At 34.4% G+C, this 24,547-nt stretch overlaps 1 protein-coding gene across 4 annotated transcripts in view; it reads right to left on the bottom strand.

The window, feature by feature from the left end:
- The window catches only part of EPHA3 (EPH receptor A3), a 231,882-nt gene that overhangs the window by 61,308 nt on the left and 146,027 nt on the right, over positions 1-24,547 (bottom strand). For all 4 annotated transcript variants that reach the window (XM_039345858.1, XM_039345856.1, XM_039345857.1 and 1 more), the window contains exons 4-5: positions 15,420-15,575; positions 13,422-13,757 (exon numbers count right to left, since the gene is read on the bottom strand). In XM_039345858.1, coding sequence (XP_039201792.1) covers positions 13,422-13,757; positions 15,420-15,575 — 492 coding nt within the window. The remainder of the gene's footprint in view (positions 1-13,421; positions 13,758-15,419; positions 15,576-24,547) is intronic.

The raw sequence follows: 24,547 nt of genomic DNA, 5'->3' as shown, positions 1-24,547 counted from the left end.
CCAAAGTCCGGTCCCCTGTGGGGGGTAAAGCTAGCCTCTGGAACTGTGCCTGAGGCTAATGTTGTGTGTTGTGGCACTGTGGGTGGTGAACCAAGAGTGACCGGCATCTTTGGGATGGACCACACGCCTTGAGCTGAGGTTGAGGGACCTAATGGGAGATCATTGTCAGGGGCCACCAATTGCATCACATCTAGTCCGGCCTGCCTCTGTGCTCTGGAGAACTCCTTCTCCAGAGCCTGGTGCCTACGGCTGGCTTGCTTCTCTGCCATCTTGGAGGACTTCTTGAGCATGTGCTTGGTTTTGGATTTGGACTTGCCTGCCGTCCCCTGGTCAGAGGGTTTATTGCAGCCATAACTGGAGGATGGAGAGACAGTGTTCGTGGACTGAGGCAACGTGGAGCCCTCCATCCCAGTGGAGCAGTCTCAGGAATGCTGAGATGACACTCTGGCAGGCAAGTAGCTGGCGGGAGTGAAATTGGAACAAGCAACAAGATTGTTCCCCTGACCACCCAACTTAATTAAAAATTTCTCTCTGGGCTTCAGTCACGGCACTTGAGTTAGATACCAAAGGCACATTTGGAACCACTCTCTGGGCTCTGCCTGGAGGCCTTAGGTGGCCAGTCAGTGTGTACCAGTAAAATGGGAAAAAGGTAAAAAAAAAAAAAAAACCAAAAGGGGTACAGAGGCTTAAAGGAAAAATGAGTGTTCTAAACAGGAATGATGTGATCTCAATTGGTGGCTACTACTAAATTCTGGGGCCTGTCTGTGTGATTAGTGTGATTAGGCCTCATTAGGCCTGGGATGTAACCAGGTGGATTTCAAGATGGCCGCTGTAACTGCGAATGGGCATGTTGGGCCTAGAGGAGCCTCCGTTAGAGTAGTGGCCTTCAGTTGAACCCACCAATTGCCCCTACGAAGTGAGTTATTTTAAATTTTAATTCGCTGAAATGTGTTATAATTAGGTCACCGATGGGACCGAGCTAGCTGTAACAAAGTGGATGAGGCCTTACCCAGCTCCTAGTATGCGTTGGAGCTTCAAAATGGTGGCTGCAACTCGTTCTCAGCTGAGAACAGTCCCCGCAGCCCCAATAGCACTTCTTTTGATCTTAGGCAATCGCGGGGGCAGCGCTGACCACTGCCCGTGATTCCCTTTGTGGGTTGCCTCCCAACCGGCAGGCAAACCATGAAGCCTAAATTTGCTTCGTTTGCCTGAATGGCAAACAAAATGGCGCCAGCGACTGCCTCTGGCTGCCTAGGAAGCCTCCGAGGGTCTGAAATCAATTGCTGAGATCAGACGAGCAGCCTGAAAAGAACTCCAGAATGAGGGACGAAAATGGGGTAAATGGGGAAAAAAACACGCTCCTAGCAGCCCCTGCTAAAAGTTTTTCCCCAGAGCCCTGGGAAAGGAAATGGGAAGGCTGCAGGGAAACTTTCTCCCCCCCCACCCCCCACTGCAAAATGCAATTGAAGTTAGTACTCAGCCCAGTACTTGTGGGGAATTTGGTTAAGAGGATTGTAATTTAATATTTTGCCAATTAAAATAGGGAGAATTCACCAATGGATTTCTTTCTCTGACCTGCTATCTTCTGAAAGCCAAACCAGATATGTCTTCAAGAGCTGAGACCAAGTTAAGACTGGATCTCCTAGCAAGGGGAGGCGTGTCAAGTTTGGCTACTTGGTCTCAAGAGCAGGCAGACAGAGAAAACCCATTGGTGGATTCTCCATCTCCTGTACTGGAGAATCACATATTTACTATTATTATTATTATTATTATTATTATTATTATTATTATTATTATTATTATTTACTAAAGCAAACTGAGAATCGCATATTTACTAAAGCAGACTAATTAAAATAATTATTAATTCAGTATCATGCCTTTTATTTCATAGTAAATCATTTTAGGGCTCTTTAAATCATTCTTATTGTGTCTGTTATTTAAAAAAAAAGAAAGAAAACCAAGCAAAAAACCCAAAGATAACCTTCATAAATATTTATGACTAATTAAAAGTAATTATTTCCTACCACCTTTTCTAATTATTTTAAATGAATCAATAGCATACTGATAACATCATATTAGCATTAAATATTATTAATCATAATAATTCTGGAAAATAAAATAGGTTTTTCGTATGTTCACTTACTTAAATATATTTGCAACCTACCAAAAATGTGAATGGACCAACAATGAATTTATCAGAAATGAATTTTCAGAGCTACTCTACTTTACAAATTTTTGAAGAAGCAACTCCACTACAAATAGGCATGCATAATATATTTCACAGCAGTATGTTAATAATGGAAAGCTTTTTATATTTTTACTGAAAACATGAAGAAAATGGCTGATCTTCAGTCATTTCAGTTAAAGGTGATTTGGAAAACCACTGATTGGAAAAATGATAAATGAAACATTGACTTTAATGATCAAGATGAAGAAAGCCTTTACTTATATAGCCTGAAAGCCTGTAAATTTATACAACTTGTTCATGAAATAAAAATGAAGTTCAGTCTTCCATTGCTGTTTTGGTTTCTTTTTTTGAAACAAATCATTTTTGCCTAGCCCCATCTGTACTGAATTTGTCTAAATAGTACATATTTTGCCTCCCTTGCCCCCTCCCCTCCGCAAGGCTTAGGTGGAACTGAAAAAAGATCAGCTTTGTGTTTGACCTCATAGTCTAAATATAACCATTTCCAATGTTATTTTCCTAAAACTAAAAACCACAGCCATTTCATTGCTAGATTTCAGCATCCTAACCTGAGTGTACTTTAGATACTATAAAATGGAGCTAGAAAGATATAGACTGTGTACTTGGATATTACAGAAACAATCTGTAATAGTGATGGTGTGAAATACTATTCTCTCTATTTGAATTCCAAGGTATCTATTTATGTACTAGTTGGCTGTTTCATTGTTTTGCTACCTATATCTAAGGGCAGTGGTGGGATTCAAATATGTGAACAACCAGTTCTCTGTGTGAATGCCACTTCCAGAAGTCCATTCTGGGCCTGGGCAACAAAAAATTAGCTACCGGTTCTGCCAAAGTGGTGCAGTGGTGGCTGAATCCACCACTGTCTAAGGGTCACTTTCTAATTTAGGAAACATGGCTGAATAGTTCTAATAGCAAAGGAGTCCCTCTGAATTGAAGGAATCAGAAAATCATATGAACACTGGAAATTCTGTTCCCTTATTTTCTATGGTAAGAAATAAGCTCAGTGAATTTAGACCAAATAAAAATGAGACATTTCAAAAGCAAAAACAAACAAACAAAAATTAAGGAAACTGTGGTAGGTTGAAATCTGGAATTTATGGAATTACTTGCCATATATGGCATCATCCTTATGGTGGGGACATGATAGCTGTGTTCCAATATCTCAGGGGCTGCCACAAAGAAAAGGGAGTCAAGCTATTTTCCAAAGCGGCTGAAGGCAGGACAAGAAGCAATGGATGGAAATTAAACAAGGAGAGAAGCAACCTAGAACTAAGGAGAAACTTCCTGACAGTTAGAACAATTAACCAGTGGAACAACCTGCCTCCAGAAGCGGTGAATGCTCCAACACTGGAAGTTTTTAAGAAGAAAATGGACAGTCATTTGTCCAAACGGTATAGGGTTTCCTGCCTGAGCAGGGGTTGGACTAGTTGACCTCCAAGGTCCCTTCCAACTTTATCATTATTATTTTACAGATTGTTAAACTTGGTCTTCTGCATCTCTCTATTTTAAAGTATTTGACTGAATGGTAACTTGTCTCGTTTCTCCAACTCTTGCTCTTTCTTGGGGAAACTGTAAATAATAATAATAATAATAATAATAATAATAATAATAATAATCGTAGTAGTAGTAGTAGTAATAGTAATATTAATAATAAAATTGGAAGGGACATTGGAGGTCATCTAGTCCAACCCCCTGCTCAGGCAGGAAACCCTATACCATTTCAGACAAATGGGCTGTCCCGTCTCTTCTTAAAAACTTCCAGTGTTGGAACATTCACCACTTCTGGAGGCAGGTTGTTCCACTGGTTAATTGTTCTAACTGTCAGGAAGTTTCTCCTTAGTTCTAGGTTGCTTCTTTCCTTGGTTAGTTTCCATCCATTGCTTCTTGTCCTGCCTTCAGGCGCCTTGGAAAATAGCTCGACTGGTCTTCTGCTTCTCTCTATTTTAAACTATTTGGCTGAATGGTAACTTGTCTCGTTTCTCCAACTCTTGCTATTTCTTGGGGAAACTGTATATTAAAAGTATGAAGTAGAAGATTTAAGCTTTTTTTTATTGAAAAGTTTTATACAGTATAAATATCCCAAAACCCACCCACCCCTAACCCTCCCCCCACTTCCCAGAGCTGAATAAGGGTTACAAATTAATAATAAAATTCTAATTAACATAACCCAACTATATAAGTAACCAAATCCATAAAATACTTTAACTCCCATTTAAGATAAATATAAGCAAATTAAAACAAAAAGAATAATATAAACAAGTCAATATTAATTAAACCATAGTAATACCAAATCTAAAATGAGTTATTATACTATCAGTACTAATCTAAAATTTACTCATAAGCTAAATGAAACTTTTTAATCCCATATTTATTCTGAATATAATCTATCCATCTTCTCCAAATCGAAATATATCTTTCTTGTGTATGATCCTTCAAATAGGCAGAATTTTTTGCCATTTCTGCTGAATTTGACACCTTAAACATCCATTCTTCTACAGTAGGCAAGGACTCTTTCTTCTAATATTGCCCTACCAATAACTTTGCTGCTGTTATTAAGTTCAACATCAAATTAGTTTCTTTAACATCAAAATCTACAATAATACCCAACAAAAATAATTGAGGGGTAAACTTTATCTTTCTTTTAAAAAATCTTTTAAATGTTCCACCAAATTTTAATCCAAAAAGCTTTTATATTTCTACAAGTCCACCAAATATGAAAATAGGTTGCATCCAAGCTACCACATGTCCAACATTTGGGCTGTAAATTAGAATACATACAAGACATCTTTCTGGGATCCAAATGCCACCTGTAAAACATTTTATAAAAATTTTCTCTTAAATTTTGAGCCTGTGTAAATTTTACATTTCTAACCCAAATTATCTCCCATGTATCCAATGGGATCGGTTCCTGAATATTTTGAGCCCACTTTACCATACAATCTTTAATTAGATCCATTTCAGAATCCAATTCTATTAAAACATTATAAATTCTCTTTATATGGGCCCAATTTTGATCTTTAATCTTTTTTACCAAATTCTCATCCCCTAAAGTAATACCAACCTTTTGATCTAAACTCCATCTAACCACTAATTGATTATACTGAAACTCCAACTCTTGCTATTTCTTGGGGAAACTGTATATTAAAAGTATGAAGTAGAAGATTTAAGCTTTATATTTATACAAATATTCTAACTCAGAATCCTACGTACTGCCAATGTATTGTTTTTTTAATTCAACAACTGAAAAAGGTAGGTAAAATTATCTCAGAATAAGCCAAACAAGCACATGTCTCCTTTAGTGGTATGATTAGCAGAGGTTGATGGGTAAGAAGTTAAAGATTACGCATTTCCTTCAGTTGAAAGGGAGTTTTTAAATTGTCAATCAAGCATGGGCAGTGGTGGGATTCAAATATGTGAATAATTGGTTCTCTATGTATATGCCGCTTCCAGAAGTCTGTTCTGCGCCTGGGCAACAAAAAATTAGCTACCGGTTCTGCTGAAATGGTGTGAACTGGCTGAATTCCACCACTGAGCATGAGACTATCTAAATCCAGTGTTATACAGTTTCAAAAATAACCACAGCCACAGATCCAGTGATACTTTTCTATGTGCATGTATCTTGCGAACTATTTGTCTTTCTGTTCTGTTTACTGCATGCTTTGTAAATACAAGAAAAAAAGATACGTTTTATATACATATTTTAAGTATAAGGCTGATAAATTACTGAAGGATAGAAGAATGATAAGAGATTATAAGTACTCAACAGACTGTTGTTTGATAGTATCATAAATAAACCTTGAGGGGGGGGGAGACCTTGATGCTGCTGATTCTCATTCATTACATGAGTTTTATGGAAGGTTCTGAGAAAGTCAGTTTAAATTCAGTTTCTATGTTAGCATTGCTTCTTCTATTTCCTCATCAAAAAATTTGTTGTTTCTGTACTTTTCTAAAAGTTGTAATATTAAGGAAGATGAGCGAAGGAGGAAAGGAAATTGATTTAAAAAAAAATCTTTGTTTTAGGCACAAATTTGATTTTATATTGCTTTCACATTTCAATTGAAAAATCAATATTACTGAAATCAGAATAAAAGATTGTAACAAGCTATAAAAGAATTCCAAATCTTATTTCTTCTTCAGTACTAAAATGATGTTTTTATGTTACAATGTTGTCTTCTGTACACAAAATGTGCAAATAATTTTACAAATGGATTTCATGTATATAATAATCTATTCTTTCAAAGCTTATCTTTACAAAATAAAATTGCAATGCAAAATTCAGGAAGAAAAATAGTGAATTTTAAATAGGTATCAGATTGCGATATTATATAAATTAACATTTGAATGAGACAAATTTCTGTCCTATCCCTACATGGTAAGATCTCCAATTTTAGCAGAACATTGCCAAAGCAATCCTCACACCTTACTCTTTACCATAAATAGTCTCTCTACTACATGGTAAATTCTCTCTAATTCGAAGAGCAGAGTATGTACATAGTGGTAGTGGTAACAATATATGTTGTGATTAATACATGAGTGTCCAATGAAGTTGGAAAAATTCACCCTCAGATATCAGGGTATAGTCATATAAATGTTTTTGTTCTTTTTGGACAATGAATAAGGAAATTAATAACTCCTTAAAATCTACCTACTAAAAATAAAAGTTTGTCATAGGAAGAAATTACATGAAGTTGTTCATATATTTATCTAGTTTGATACTTTTAGATCCTTTGCTTCTGCAAATTGATAAGTACTATTTAGTTTTACTGTTTAAAACTAATCAGAGTGAAGACTTCTGATTTCTGAAATAAATATGAAAATGGTTACTTTATATTTCTTGAGATACATAATGAATTGGTATTTTTTCTGCTATTTTTAATTCTTCATCCCCCTACTTCCCACAATTCTTGTTCTTTTACATTTAAATTTATACAGTTTACACATTCCTATGTTGTCTGCACATTAACACTTTTTATAAAAATAACATTTTATCTTACGATATTTGGTTTAATTTATTTTATATTCTAAGGCCAATATGAGTGAACCTGAAAATTTTTTTCCCATTTTAAATAAATATCTGCATGTCCAGAGTCATGCTATTTGATTTAATCTCCTTGGAACTGGAACAATTTTCATGAATTTTTTTTCCTCTATTTTTGTAAAGAAACTATTGAACCTGATTTCAAAAATGAATTGTCTATTATTTCTCAGCCTTGATTTTTTATACTGTGGAACTTAAATATATTTTTATATATTTTGACTAATTTTTTTATTCAAAAATTTTCTTCCTCAGAATACTCCTGATTGGGACCAGGATTATTGTACAAAGATACAGTATTATATGCTACCATTTCCACCAAATCAAGATATACCTATAAATGTAATACGGCTACTAAGTTAATATTGGCAAGGGAATCAGGCAAATCTGCATATCAGCTTGTCAGAGAGACGCAGCTGTCCATCTCTTTCTATGTCAGATTCATAATTAGCACCTTCCCTCTAGGGATTGTGAATGTTATATAAATCTCCTGCGGCAGTCAGTGACCCTTCCTAAGCAGGGTTGATTGGTGTTATTAGATAGCATCTGTGTGAAAACATATTATTGTGAACTGAGATGAGCTTGTTCCTTTCAACATGGTTGATAACTGCAGTTCAATAAGCCTTTCCCTTAACAATAAAATGAAGAGCCAGCTGATTCAAACTTATCCTATGAGCTTTTAAAGACATAGTGTGATACTGTCATAATGTCACAAATGGCAAAAAAGCCAGTTATCTGTTTAAAGGCAATTTTCCCCAGAATCTGGGTTCAAACTGTGGGTGAAAATCAGAAATAAAGTGATGAATATAAGAATATATTCTATCTCTGTTTCTGCTTATTGATGTGCCCTATATGTTGGAAAAAATTTAGAAAATGAAAAACACGTTGGACACTCTTGTGGTAATTCCCCACAGCAGTACCCAAAACTCTCTTCATCACAACCAAATCTCCTTTTGTGGGATTTCTCTTGCCTACAAGTATCATACTGCAACCAAAACATGTTCAATGTGATGGACAGTAGATCCGACTTTGTTCTCAGAGACACAAATAGATTGAGGGGCATTCTTTCAGAACATGATTATTATTGATTTTTTACTATATTTTACTACATTAGTTATGTACTAATTTTATTATAAACCTTTTACTTGATGTTCAATTAAATGCAAAGAAATATATTCTTATTTACAGAAATAATGAAAATGCAGTCCATTTGCCAAACTCTTCAATTCCATAATTGCACACAGATCCACACAAATTTCAAAGGAGAATGGAAACATGGTGTAAATTAGGGAACAAATACATTTGCAGTAATGTAGGACTGATACAATTGCATCTTTCTATTCTATCAACACTTGGAAAACTCAATTATTGACCAAAGATTTATGCAAGCTATTAATAGAAATTATTCAAGCTAATTGGATGAAATACATGAATTTAAAATCAAAATCATGTTACAACTAGAAATAATAGCATTTATTGGTCTACAGATTCATCTGAATTACAACTCCTATCCATCATGGCTTTTGGGACTATAAAGCTACGTAATGCCATTTGGGGAAAATTGTACATAAATAAAATAGCATTTAATACTCAACAATAGATAACACATTTTGTATTTAACAAAATAGAAACCCTTGGGTGGTACAAAATGGTAAATGTCTGCTAAACTGTCATGTGTTTTTCTGCAAAAATCCACAACAAAATCGTAAATTGATGCTAATTTTATAACATAAACGGAGAGTATAATAACCCACATATTCCTTAAAAATTTCCAGAAAAAAAACTACTTTAAACTTTTATAATTTTATTCTGCAATACAAGTAGTCCTCAACATACAACTATTCATTTAGTGATTATTCAAAGTTACAATGGCATTGAAAAAAGGTGACTTAGGAGCATTTTTCATACTTATTCTCTTTGCAGAATCCCCATGGTCACATGATCAAAATTTGGATACTGGCAGTGGTTCATATTTATGATGGTTGCAGTGTCCCTGGATCATGTGATCACCTTTTGTGATCTTTGGACAAGTAAAGTCAATAATGGAGAAGCCAGATTCATTTAACAATCAGGTTACTAACTTAACTGCAGTGATTCTCTTAACAACTGTGGCAAGAAAGGTCGTAAAACAGAGCAAAACAGAGCTTAGCAACATAAATTTTGAGCTCAATTTTCATTGTAAGTTGAGGATCACCTGTAAAACTGGTAAATCCACCAGGCATGAAAGGACTTACTAAGGAAATATGAATATCATACATTAAATAATTGGTATTTTAAATGAATAGTCACATAAAACTACTGATGATCAGAATCTATAAGAGAACAGAAAACAAGGATGAGGAAAAAAGCTAGTCTTTTATAATATAAAAGGACTTAATTTTCTTCATTTCTAATTACTTATTAGCTCTATAATTTACACTAGATGTCATTGGCATGAAGTTCTGATTACAATCTGATTTTATTAATAAAATATTATTTAACATAGTACAAAATTATATTTTATATTGCTCACTTGATATGGAAGTTATTAACCTTGCTGGTGATAACATTACTTAACAATTGAGGTTTTTTTTCCTATTAATTTTATAGTTCTTTCCTTAAGAGAGAAGAAACTAAATCAATCTACACCCTGTTTCTCCTCATTTAAAACTGGAAAGGAAAAAGTACCAAGCTCCGTCAGAAGAATAATTTTATCATGAATGTACACATTTCTAAATATATGGCGATTGTTCATATTTCCTGTATTCAATTAATATTATGCATTCTTAATTTGAATTAACCAAAATCATGGTCCTTATTATTTTTTGCCCTAAAGATACCTAAGGGAGATTTAGTCAACAATCTTCCTTACATCTTTTGCCACATTGGCTAGTAAGATCAACCCTAAGGGATGACAGAGAACAGTGTGGCTTTCTATTTGTTCTTCTATGTGAAATCTATTCATATTTCAGAGTATTAGAAAGTGTCTTTCACATCCTGAAATGTAAACTTGTACAATGAAAAAGCTTGTATCTCCCATGATGAGGTACATTGAGGTACATTGAGGTACACTTCCAGAAGAATCTCTCATGATGGGTATGTCACAGAAAAAAAAAAAGATCAGATTAAATGAATTCAATCCATTGGAAATGGAAATAGCAACCAACTATAGTAGAAAATTAGACAATTGCAAACAGGAGAAATCAGCATAATACTAGAAGGCTAAGTTTTTACACTGGAAAAGTCCAATGGCCTATTGGAAAAGAAGAAGTAGCACTAGTCCTTATTATGTGGCCTTTTTAAAGCCAAAAGGAAGCCCAGCTGTTGTGGACAGAGCAAAAAGAAGGTACAATGCTGAATATCTATTAATCCTACTGTTACAGGGAATGTCAAAACCAGAAACCAAGACAAACTTAACAATGTTAGAATAGACATGTCAAGACTCAATGTTGACATTCTGTGAATCAGTGAACTGAAATGAACTGAAACTTCATTTCATATCAAAGAAACATCAGATCTTCTATTGTACACTAGAAAAGCACAGAAGAAATGGAATCACCATAATTATTAACAAACATGGTGTCAAAGTCAGTGTATCGATATATCCGCCAAATGAAAGACTGTTTTCTGTTTGATTCTAAGTCAAGCCAATCAATAATATGGTAATTCAAGTTATACTGTAAAAATAGAGGCAGAGGAAGCTACAGCTGAACAATTTGATGGTGATTTGTAACAGCTTGTACACACTTTTAAAATTGTCATATTAATTATAGGAAAATAGAATATTAAATTTGGAAGCAAAACAGGATCTAGAATAATGGAGAAATTTGATCTTGGTGTATAAAATGAAGTGGAAGAGAGGCTAATAGCATTCTGCCAAGAAAATTTAAATACCTTGTTGAATATCTTCTTCAAACAAATTTAAAGATAAATTTCCTTATGGATACTGCTGGATAGAAAAAATCAAAATTGACTACACATTGTGTAAACAAAGAAAAACAAATGCCATTCAGCCAACAAAAACAAGATCAAATGTGGCAGAGATCAAAAGCAATTTACAAAATTATCATTTAAACAAAATAATAAAGCAAAATAATCAAACCAACAACTTACAGTATCAACAATATTTCATATTATTTTGAAATGATTTAATGGATTATATATGATAGGATATCTGAAGAATTCTAAAGAGAAATTTATGAAATCATTAAAGAAGAATCAAACAAAAAATTCTGGAAATGATAAAAGAAAAATTAAAAAATATGAATGGCTCTCTGTTGATACATTGAAAATAGCTGAAAAAAATACAGAATGTTGAAGGCAACAAAAAAATTGAAAACTAAACATGGGATCAAGAAAAATGGAAGAAAAAGTTCTAGTTACATAAGCAATGTACAAAAATGAGGATAATAAACAAAAAGAAAAGACAGGGTACTTAAGTAAAATGTAAAAATCAAGAACATTTTGTGCAAAAATGGAAACTGTACAAATATGTAGAACTGTATCATCAACATCGCCCTGCCCAAGAAAACAAAGGAAGAAATTGCTACATATGAAGGTTTGATCATTAAACTATAGACAGGCATAATAGAAAATGAAAATAGGCTTTAGAACATATTGCTAACAACAAAGCTGCATGAGCTGATTAAATACCAGATGTATTCTTTAAAAGCTTGCAAGATAATGCAGTTAAAATGCTATAAGCAGTGCCAAGGAACTGGAAAAGATTAGTTTATAATCCTGTAACATAAATTGCAGTGCTAAAGTATGTTCAAACTACCAAATAATTGCACTTATCTCATATAAAACAGTACTTGGAATTAGAATTGGCAGACACACAAGCTGAACTCAGAAAAGGCAGAAGTAAATACCGCATTGGTAATACCAATGGATAATGGAAAAGGCAATGGAATTTCAGAAGGATGTCTATTATATTATATTATATTATATTATATTATATTATATTATATTATATTATATTATATTATATTATATTATATTATATTATATTATATTATATTATAGCTATTCTTCAACTGTGTAGATTATAACAAACTTCACTTACCCTAAAACACGGGGTGTTGTGATCAATTGAAACATAAGAAGAAGCAATGAAATGCTTTGGAATTAGAAAATGAAACTGTCCAAATGTATATATTCAACTCATATAACTACTATTGCGCAACAGGCAATGCCAACCCAATGCAAATAGGTGGACAAGAACAGAAAATAGATTTTATGTTCCTAAATTCAAAAATTCTTGATGATGTGGCTATGGAACATTTGCTATTTAGGAGAAAATACATCATAGATCAAGCCTTTCTTCCAAGTCTAAGGCTTTACACCAACTGGGGGTGCACGACAATATTCCAGGAGATGCAAAAACTTGGGTTGAGAAGTTTCAAAATTATAGTGTATCTGCATAATTCATTGCTGTTATTTCAAACTTTTGTAAGGGCTGCAAGAATATATCAGAAGTGTTCTGGGGTGCGGGGTATAGAAAAGGTTGGGAGCTGCTGCTTTACACTGATAATGAAGCTAAAGCAAAGATTGAAGATCTTAATGCTTGGGGAAAAAATAAAACTAAAAATAGTCAATTAGAGTAATAATCTCACTGATGAAATATGAAATAACATAGATGAAATATGAAATAACAATTTAAAGATGCAATTATTGACAGACATTCCTGAAGAAATAGTGATCAAGTGACTTGAACAGCAAAGGCAAGTTTCGTTCCATGGTCAATTTTTTCTCTTACAAATACTAAATGTTATCTTTTGATCAGCCTTCCTAAAACTTAGTTTACAGTATATTAACCATCCTTGTTACTATTCTTCCAATCTGTTCAAATTTATCATGATCTTCCTTAAAGTCAGAACTTGGCACATATTTGAGGTGACAAGACAGTAATGAAGTATAAAATTGCATAATTTAGAAACCATGCTTATATTGATGGAGACTGAAATTAGATTTGATTTTTTTGCAGCAACATCATTGCTGATTCACATCCTACTGATAATCAGCTATAATGCTAAGATCACTATCTTCCATATAGCTACCATTATATTTGCTTGAAAATGAAAAGAAGGGTGATTCAAAGGTTGAGTAAAAGAAGATGTTAGGCACAGGGATGAGGGACACTGCAAGTTGTATAATACTTCTTTGATAAGATAGCAAAATAACAATTTCAGTACTCACCTGCTTGATTGGTTGTAATGCTGACTGCAGCAAATTGTCTTGGCAAGGTACTTAAATCAGAGACTCCATTAACAGCGTCTATCTCAAAAGTGTAATTTGTATGAGCCAAGAGATCCACTACAGTCACAGTGGTATTGGTGAGTCCCATCTGACGCGGAAGAAATCTTACAATATTGCTACATGGTTCACAGAGCTTGCTGGTTCCTCCACATTTCTTGCATACAATGTTGAAAGTGACATCCTTTCTGCCCCCTGTGTCCAAAGGCCAGCTCCAATCTAGGATGACTGAGGTCTCATTAATATTAGAAATAACATTTTTGGGAGCAGAAGGCGGTCCTATGTGGAAAGAGAATGAAAATAAAATAAGTATTATTTATCCTGTTTGAATTCTGCTCAAGAAATAAAGTCATTCGAGTATGCATTTAATAACTATCACTGTCATATGGTTTTATGGTCTATCTTATATCCTTTAAGCAGATGTGGAAAACTATAGCCCCTTTATGACTTGTGGACTTCAACTTCCAGAATTCCTGAGCCAGCATGGCTGGCTCAGGAATTCTGGGAGTTGAAGTCCACAAGTTATAAAAAGGCCATTGTTCTTCACCCCTGTCCTAAAGGAACATTATATATTATATATTCTCTTACATACTTTAAGAGATATCAACCAATTTTGTAACACATGTGTATTTTAATATCTAGCTCCCCAAATTAACTAATATTCAGGCAATTACTATGAATAAATACAGCAGCACTGAAAGGTAATAAAAACATTACATATAGCCATATAAGGCACTTTATTACAAGACATTAACCAAACCAACAAAAGTATGCATTGCCTTAATGCTGTGCTTTCAGTATCCAGCTGATGCAATGTGCCATAGCAACTGAGGCATCAGAGGCCACATCTTCAGCCCTATGAAGTATTGAAGTCAGGATGAGGCTCAATCCTGTTTTACTAGCTGCCATTAGGGGGCAAGTGACTACCAAACAAGTTGTTTGTGTGCTTGTAGACCATGGGAAGGACCAATAAATCGCATATGGCATCACTGCTTCAATTCAGTAATAAAAAGTTTGCTTTTTTCACTGATCTGATTCAATGGTGGAATCTGTCAAACTATGTGAGTCCTATTATCCATCAAAGCTTTGTACAGTCTTAATAAAAAGCAGACCTTAAGTCTAGGTGCTTGATTTTTTAATACACAGCCCTAGGCTGTCTTTCACAAAGGACAACTGTAGCCTGAATTTCCACAATGAGTGAATGAGAATTGTCACACCAAAAGTAGGAATAATTAATCATTTATATGATGGGAAGTAATTCTAATATAACTTATTGTACTAAAATTAATATTATAATACTATTATGAATAATAATGATGATGCAATAAAAATAGTAATGATAATAGTGGTGGTGGACCATACAAATACAGTATATTGAAATCTACAGTGTTATAATAAAATTGTGCCTTTTTCAATTTTTTTAAACTATAAAAACTAAGTAGAAATACAGACTAAAGGCATGTCCATATTATTGTTTTATATCACAGAGAAATTGTCTCTGGACCTAACTGATCCTACACTACTGTTTTAGGCTCTGGATTTACTGCTTCTAATCATGCTTCTGTTTATTGGAAATTGGCACAAGTCTGGTACCTTACTTTTTATTTTTTTAGTTGAATGCCTGCTTGGAGATCTGTTTTCTAATTTGTAAGAACTTTTGCTTCATCCTACCTCCTGGTTCCAGAGTTTAAAGCTGTAGTTTCTCTACCTCCCTCTCTCTTTCTTCATTATACTGTAGAATGCAAAGTTTGTTTTCTGGAGTTTGCATTTTTGTATTTAAAAATTATTCTTCACCTCTTTTCCCAAACCAGCAACCATAACATTGTCTAATCATGATTAGTATGAAAACACTAATGACATAGAAATACTCTAAAATGCATGCCTAGATGACCAACAACATGAAAGGACAGATTTCAGTTTCATCATAATGAGGTTACTCACTTGTGCAAGCCATTGATGGAACATCTCCTTCAGATCGAAAATAGTTCTTCTCACACTTGCAGTTTGTAGAACCTTCCACATTTGTTGAACTATGAGGTGGGCATTTAGCGCATTTAACATTACCAGCAAAGGCTTTATAAAAACCTGGTCGGCAAGCTGTAAAAGAACAGTAATTGCTTACAATTTTTCATATTAAAGTTTTGTTATTCTTTGCCAGAGAGGGAAAAGATATTCCATCTGAAAACTAAAAGTCAATATTGAAATGGCATGCATGAAAAAATGATAGTTTACCTTGGTCTTAGTACAGCAAAGTATATTCACTAACTATAGGCAAAGTATATTAATTCTAAACTATATTCTGTAGAATTGCCAAAAATCAGGACCTAAATTTAAGCCTTCCTTTATTCCTTTCTCTTTTTTTCTTAATCAATGTTAGAGTTTCATTTCCGTTGCACACATTTTGCATGCAAAAGAAATCATGGTCTTATCTTGGACATTTTCAATCTCATCTGCCATTTTCTAAGAGGGCTGTGAATTATTGTCAAAACCAATATAGCCAATGTAGCTACAATATTTACTTAGAAGAACCAATAGTCTAACTTTTCATAAAACAGGTATTTATGTCAGAAATATAATGGGTCTAAAATATGCAAATTAAAACTGTGTCTTGCTCAGTAGGCTGTCCAGACTAAGAAATGGCAGATTATCTAGGAGAGTGGTCCCCAAATATTTGGGCATGAGGGACTGGTTCTCTGGAGAGAGGTTTTCCCATGGACCAGAGGGGACATGGTTTCATGTGCTGCCTGCATCTTGTGGATTGGGCTTTGCTTGTTTGCCCGGACAGGTTTCTAGCATGCCACAGATTGGTGCCGGTCCACGGACTGAGGGTTGGGGACCCCTGATCTAAGAGACCTCTATCAGGTCTCTGCATCCATGAAGTGCCAACCCATTAAAGTGGCTTGGTCAAGAAACAGATATGGCAGGAGTTACTTTCAAGAATACATCTTATTACTTATTCAGCAATATCACCTTATTTTTCTAGGATATAATAACATGAAACTACAGTTTCTTTTCCAACTGCACTATTGTTTTGTGGTTTTCTTTCATTTTGAGACAGAGACATATAAAATCTCATAGCTTTAAAAGAAACAGAAAAGCCTCATATATTCTCAGCCTCACTTAGCATATCTGCATATCTATCACTATCATTATTTTGATCCTTGTTCTATTTATAAATAATTAAAGTTAATATGTCACTAAACATTATCTCAGCTATTTTATTTTATAGGGAAAATTATGACTTCCAAATAACATATGGATTATATTTGTAATGCTGTCCCAGAAACCTAAAAACACAAATGTTTCCTAGCTTGCAATCTTTCAAACTTACTAAGTACAGCTAGTCAACCATTTGAATAAAGCAGAATAGCTTGTTGCTGGTCAGCATCCAAATTAAATAAATAAAGCAAACAAACACATACAGTATCGACATACATAGGGATTTAAACTGAAAAATAACATTTTCATTTGTTGAATATTGACATTTGGGAACACTCACTCATCCTCCATTTCTATGCTGGGAGAAACAAAAGCCAAATGAGAAAAAGATATATGGGCAGAAAAAGATATAATTTTTAACTAGGGAATAAGATACTTATAATAATTGTACCATTACTAAAGAATGTGTCCAACTGAAGGGAAAAAATAAATTCTATATTTTCAGAATTGCTTTGATTTTTATGTTCTGTAGTGGTCCTCGATCATGAATTCAACTCTCTAGCAAAATTTAAAGTTTGCAGATGATCCAGCTTACTTTAGTTTGATCTTAGTATATGTAAGCAAGCCATAGTAACCATAACAAAATGTGAATAATGAAATGTTCATATAATTCTGAAAATAAGCAAAAGCACAATGAGCTTTTTCTGGTCAAAATTAAATTATCTCTCAGAATATGATTCTTGTACTTACAGATACAACTGCGGATAGTGTCTTAGCTTGTATAATCTGTTAGTGACAAACTCCAGAATGTGGTGTTTCATTAACATTGGCATGTTCCTTTAGTCTTTCTCATTGCCCAGACTGAGTCAAAACCATCTCACATCATGTTGATACAATGTGAAAAGTGAGAATGACATAATCTGCAAGTGACTGCATGCCACTACACTTCATTAGAATACAGTATTTATAATGGGTAAATCCTGGGGATGGGCATACAGCCACAGTGGCTGGATGTCTGCCATTACCTCTTCTCAAATGACCATAAACACTTTTTGTTTATTAACTGAATTACATATCCTGAGATAACAATTAATTTTATGGCTTTAATTTCAGTGTGCCTCTTATACTAATTCTTCAACATAAAAAAAAAAAGATTTTTCCCATCAAAACTGTTTTTCTGATCTATATATTTAAACATACACAGAAATATATATACACATACCCTCCCTTTAGTATCTGATTAGTCTAGAGACTAAAAATATTAAAATATTAATATTTCCAGAAAGAAGGATCTCCCACTTTAATGCTAATCTTAAGTACTACAGGCTTAAACCTTCATTATCCCAAAGCTTTCTCCACCATTAGCAGAAGTAACTCATGATCTTTTTATCTCTACCTACTCAGATTGTAACTCCCACCATCTTCAGGTTTAGCCCGATTTGTGAATTTAGTGGGCACAAAATTCTTTTTATCCTCCTTTTTATTTTATTAGCCTTAAATGTTAGCATTTTAAGTAAGATGGTCTTTATTTGGTTTATACTAGTCTGTGTTAATATTTCCACAGAATTGAGATTGCTTTCCCCTCAAACATGAGGAGAATTTGTATTGTATAATCTTACAAGCTCCTGAGAACTATTCTGAAGATTGAAAGGGTCATAATAATAATTGTATATTTATGAATGCCCACCTAAAAAAATTCTGGGCAGAAACAGAATGCAAGAACCAGGAAGCCAAGAGATTGTGCTTAATGAAGACAAGAGCAATACATAATAAGAAACATCACTACAAAGCCAGATTAGTCTGTTCATTGTCTCTAGAGGCAAAAACTTTGCAATCTCTTTGTGTTTTCTGCATAGCTAAGTTACAGTGCTATAAAGATAGCAATTATGAAGCAAATGAGCTAGTTAGAAACCTGCTGTCCCAGTAAGCCTTAGTGGAAGAATCTGATTTGTATCTCTTCCTCCCATCCTGTCTGTCTTACAAGTCTTCTGTCTTTGTATATCAAGTTAAAATAAGATCATTTGGTGCTACAATTCTCAGGAGGGGGAAAAAAAAGCCATTAATTACATTGTAAATTAAATCCTGGAAAGTGAATGGCGTGAAAAGGTGATTCTCTTTTCTGAACATCATGAAGAATGAGGGAAGGAAGGATGTGAAACATATTTCTTCTCAAGGGATAATGGATAATGCTTACAGACCCATATTATCTTTCTGCATATAAAGTATATTTTAAGTTCAGTTTTGAAAGAAAAAGACTAAGATGTATGTATATTCATTTTTATTTTTTTTTAAAAAGAACTATGAAATATAGTTTTCATTTGTTTCTATAGATAGTCCTTGAGTTATGACTCAACTGTTTGAAAATATGACAGTGTTGAACCAAGGAACATATGATTTGTCTTCAAAGCTACAACTGTTGAAATGCTTCATGGTCACATGAACAAAATTCAGGTACCTAATAACCAACTCATATTTACAACTAGTTGCAGCAACCTGTGGTCATGTGATTGCCACTTGTACTCTTCTCTGCCAACTTCCCCCAAGCAAAGTCAAAGGAAATCATCAAGGAAGGTCACAAGTTGGTAGGGTATGTTCTTCCATCCTAGTTTTTCTTCATTCACATGCATTGTGCCCTCCTTTACCCCTTTATGCACAACCTTCCACATCTTATTTTCCTAGCCTCCCTGTGCTTGCATACACAAATGCATGCTTCCTACTCCTTCTTTCCTCAGTCTCAGCCTCCCTTCAATCAGAGACACAATGCATGTCCTCCCTTTTACCATGGCTTCCCTCAATCACATGTATCCCACATCCTCTTTTCCTCACCTCCCTGTGATCATGTGCAGCTGCACACCTATTACCTATTTTTGAGCTCACGCCACACAAAGTTCCATCTTTCCTGTGCAGCCTGTGCCAAGCCTCCTAGAGTCTCTCCCAATGGAACCCACATGCCCCTTAGTTAGGACTCAGCTTTCCACTTAATGAACCACACATCTTGGGTTACTGGAACAATTGGGACTGCCATTACTAATTTATGCAATCATGGGAGATCACATTAGAAACAGCAAAGTTATGTGTCAAATGCAGTTGTCATTAGTAGATTACCTGTAGATATAAATTCTTAAGACAAATTAGGCGACTAAGCAGCAGAATTATAAAATGTGTTATACCTATTGCTAAACTTCTAACATTCCTAAAATGTTTTCACATATCTTTTATCCTGGATTGCAGCTTTGTTTCTCTATCCTTTATAGAATCTTAGTAAGTACCTAATTGTCCATCTTATAATATTTTGTCAGAATCAAGGAATATACAAACATATTACAGTTGTGTGCAAAATATTAAATGTATCATCATCTAATTGAGATAAGAACACTGACATACTTTGACTTCCTGGCAATAATTTGTCTTGTTTTCTATTTAATATAGTTACAATTCCAATTACTGTAGCTGCTGCTTTCCTCTCCCCCCCTCCTTAAGTATATATAATAAAGAAACAATAGAAGGAAATATAGGATCATTTTGACCATGATATCTATTGCTTACTAAGTTAATATCTGAAAACATTCAATCCCTGCACATTGAATTGCTGTAAACATTGCTGTAAATTTTGTATTTCTACTCAGAACTTTAAGAATGGAGTTCCTGTTAGATCATACCACATGCTTCATTTGATATATAAACAGCTATGTTGACCTTGCACAAATAAGTTAATGCAGTATAGTTAATTCAAGAAGTTATTTTATTTATCTCGCACTGTTTCATATTGGTTAGTGTATAAAGCACTAAAAACTAAAAGGCTACTATTTATGAAAGGTGCATTTCAGAAGTATGATAGATATTAGGATACATTAAAGAAAGTTATGAAATGGATTTATTTGTATAAAACCCTTCAGAAATATACCACATTTTATAATTTTGGAATACAAATAATATGTAAAACAGTAATTTCCCACGCATAATACACAGCGTTTGACCAAGGATTAAGTTGTGACTGGTATCATACATTAGCATAATATTTTTACTATATACTCTCCATCTATGGGACTTGGTAAATAAAAATACTATTACAATTTTCCAGCAAGGAAAAGAAGGACAGAAGGATGGAATGAATGGAGGAGGAAATATGAAAACTGAACAGGATAGATGGAGATAAAGACATAGCCAACACATGAAACTGAGAAACAGTAAACCTTTTCACAGACTCTGAATCAGCAATCTTGCTGGGAGGTACCAAGTATTACTGAAAATAACTACTCAGCAGCCGTTATCCTCTGTAATGTCAAACTGCATTGTTAGGGAACATCTTGCTGCTTATAGACACAGTCTGCAACATAGAGCTTTCATATATACTGTACATGCAGGCTTCCAAAAGACCTCAAACTCTCATTAATGAAACACACAAAGGTTTCCTGTTGCAGACATCTGCACTTTACTCAGTGACAGCTGCTATTTACGTACATCACAACACAGCTTTACAAATGGATGGTGCTTTCTATTGCTGGAATGTTCAGCTGAGTGTAGAAAGAAAGTGTTTAAGGAGGACTTCTGTTACCAAGAATGTGATTTGATCAAAGCAGCAGCTTAACCTGTCTCCCACTTTATATCCATATATAAAATACATTTACTATTACAAGTTTTTGTAGAAATGTGTCTAATGTGTCTACTTTCTCAGAGCTAAGTTATATATTCGTTTCAAAAATACATGTGCTTCCTAAGTTCTAGAACTGATAGGAGAATCTTATGCAGCATGCAACAACTGCACTGCCAGTATACCAATCATTTCTCACTACTCTTCAGATGTCCCACCCCCTTAAAGTAGAACAATCTAAGATTGCACGGGGCTTTCCACAAGTGTTAAGTGAAATAAAAAGTGTGCATTTCTTTTCCCAAAATTTTAAACAACCCTGAGAGCTATATACTTAAAAAAATTCTCAGAATAACCTTTAACTGGGTAAAATAGTGCAGGACAACAATTTTTTAAAACAAGGAATCTCAACTTTCAGGACTGATGATTCCCAAGGAAATGAAATTTGGAGAAATTGTGGCTCATTCAGTCGTATTGGCTGCTGCTATTATGTTGCTTTGGGCATGTTATCTTCATTTTCAATGTTTACTGACAGTTTCTCAGACACTGAGCTGAAGGGAAGAGGAGGGGAGGGAAGGGAAGGGAGGAATGAGGCAGGGAAGAACGAGGAGAAAGGAATTCAGCATACTTTTCCTGGCCAATGCCATTCCTACACATTCCCTCCCTATTTACATGCTTCCTGCATGCCTTCCCTAACCCATGTAATGTTTCTTGCCCACCACATTATACCCTATGCCAGCCACCTACTGACCTCCTCTGACCCACACAACATTTTTTTCCACCTCAATGGAATGTGTATATATATATATGACTGTTGTGACCTTTTACCTGACCCTCTTAAGCACCCTCATGCACTCTTCCTGACTCACCCACCCCTCACGTACCTTCCTATACCTTCATGGGATCTGTTGCACACACACACACACACACACACACACACACAAACACACTGCATGGGATCTGTTGCACTGCATGGGATCTGTTGCACACACACACACACACACTGCATGCAGCTTTCCCAACCCCACCTCCACCTCATACAATGTTCCAGACTTACTCAACATTTCAGTATATACAGTCAAGATATTGCAATAGAGTTTGGACTGGACAAATCTACCATCTTACCCATCAACAAGGCAACAAACAAAATGAAAACTAAAGGAATTAAGATACCCTATGGAGATAACATCAAGAATCTTAATGAATACGATTACTACCAATACTTGGACATCTATAACTTGACAGCATCAAGCACACAATAGTCAAAAAGAAGGTTAGAAGTGAATTCTTCATGAGAGTGAAGAAAAATTTAAAATTCAAACTCAATGGAAGAAACACCATCAAGACAATTAACACTTAGGTAATTCCAGTATTAGATACACAGATGGGAAGTGGACAAGACTCAAGACAGAACAATAGCCCCTGATAGGAAAGCTAGAAAAGAGTGACAATGAGTCATGGCCTTCATCCATGCAATGATGTTGACAGACTTTATTTACCAAGCAGCATAGGAATGTATAAGACATTTAGAAAAATTCCTATAGCTGGAAATAACTGGCCTCTGTTCTATGTATGTAAAGATTTTTATGCATCAATACATTATTAATTGCAATTTGCTTTCAATATTGTAGATACTTTGATTCTATAGTATGATTTATCTTTTCCTATGAATTTACTGCACTATAAATGGAGAATATAGTTTTATAAGTCACATATAATGGCTTATGGTTAATCTTTCTCTTATCTAATTTCAAGTAGACATTTTAGTTCACAGACTTATTGTTAATAGACAAAAATGCTGCGCTATTTTATTGGTACCTAAGCATTTTATATCTGTATAGCTACATTTTGGCATATCTTGCTTTAAGCAGATCATTAATCAAAATAAAATTATCTTTTTATATATGATACCTTTGTGGAGAAGAAAATCTGTTTTATATCTCAACCATGAGAGAATTTCTGCCATTTACTTTGCAAACATTATATTTTATACTGTTCTATGACATTAACATTTTAATCAAGCAGGCTTTTTTTTTACATTAGGTATAGTCCAGGTCAAGTTATTCAACAGAAGCAGACTTAATTTTTGAATACGTTTTACACACAGAAATATTAATTATGTGTACATAAAATATACCATCACCCTATGGGAATAACACAATAGTTTTGTTCTGTATAGTAGTTTCATATTCTAGTTATGTAGGCTTTTGTAATTTTAATGTAATTGCATTACTATACCATATAGTTTTTTTTTGAAAGTGGCTTTAGCAATAAACAATAAAATAAAATAAAATAAAATAAAATAAAATAAAATAAGACATCCTATCAAGCAGATTTAGGATTGAAGTGGCTCAACCATATAAGTGGTAGAAATATTACTGCATACAGATATAACATTAATTTTATTATATTTTTCACAAAACAATTGGTTTCATTGAATGTTTCAATTCAGTTATTTATTGTAGTACACAGTTAGTATAGCACAGGAGAGCATATGCTATATTCTATTTAAATGATTATTCCAAGCTTCAGAAAGTTATGTCAGGAATTATTAGCTATTCAAGATAAGAAAGAAATAGCAGTTTCAAGAAATCTATTTTAATGTGGCTAAGGTATTGGAACTGGGTCTTGAAAGCCCATCAAAGCCTGTTTCTGCTACAGCTTATATTTAACTCAATCAAGGCAAAGTTATTTCAGTTTCCTTCCTATACTTTCTATCCTCCCATGATTCAAATGCATTCTTCTTCCTCTTTTTAAACCAAACCAGCATCCAGTACATCAACTCCACCATTGCCAAGTTCAATGGACCAGTCACACTTGGAAGATTCAGACAAAGCATCTAACCAGAAAAATTGGTTTATTGGTGAAAGTCTTGGCCCAAAAACAGACATAACAAGATGATACATCATTTTTGATAAGTGCTCTTATAGTTGGCCCCCAGAATTGCCATGTCCTGTATTGTTGTGTCATAGAAAGATTGTAATATATATTATTAAATGAAACATATACAATATGTTATGTCATAGAAAGATTGTAATATATATATATTGTCAAACTAATGATCACCAAGAGAATATCTATCAAAAATAGAATTTAATCCACCAAGCTTTCGTCAAATACATTTGACATCGTCAGGGTTAAAAGGCAAACGCCGGGGGAAGTCTTATATACAGTTGTTTAATGCCTGTTTCCGGCTCCTGGAGCGTGTCATCGGCCCCAGCTGATCGAGTTGAGTCCCAAGCACACGGCCCCCTACAGTCAGATCCGTGGAGGAATTCTTGGAAAGGATTAGGACCCTTAGGGTGGAGGAGGATGAGGTGAT

Source organism: Crotalus tigris, unplaced genomic scaffold, assembly GCF_016545835.1.
Source record: "Crotalus tigris isolate CLP2741 ecotype Arizona unplaced genomic scaffold, ASM1654583v1 scf7180000017980.1470182205:1502881, whole genome shotgun sequence".
Lineage (NCBI taxonomy): Eukaryota > Metazoa > Chordata > Lepidosauria > Squamata > Viperidae > Crotalus > Crotalus tigris.
The sequence above is the reverse complement of the archived record's forward strand: the minus strand, read 5'-3'. Positions and strand labels throughout refer to the sequence as shown.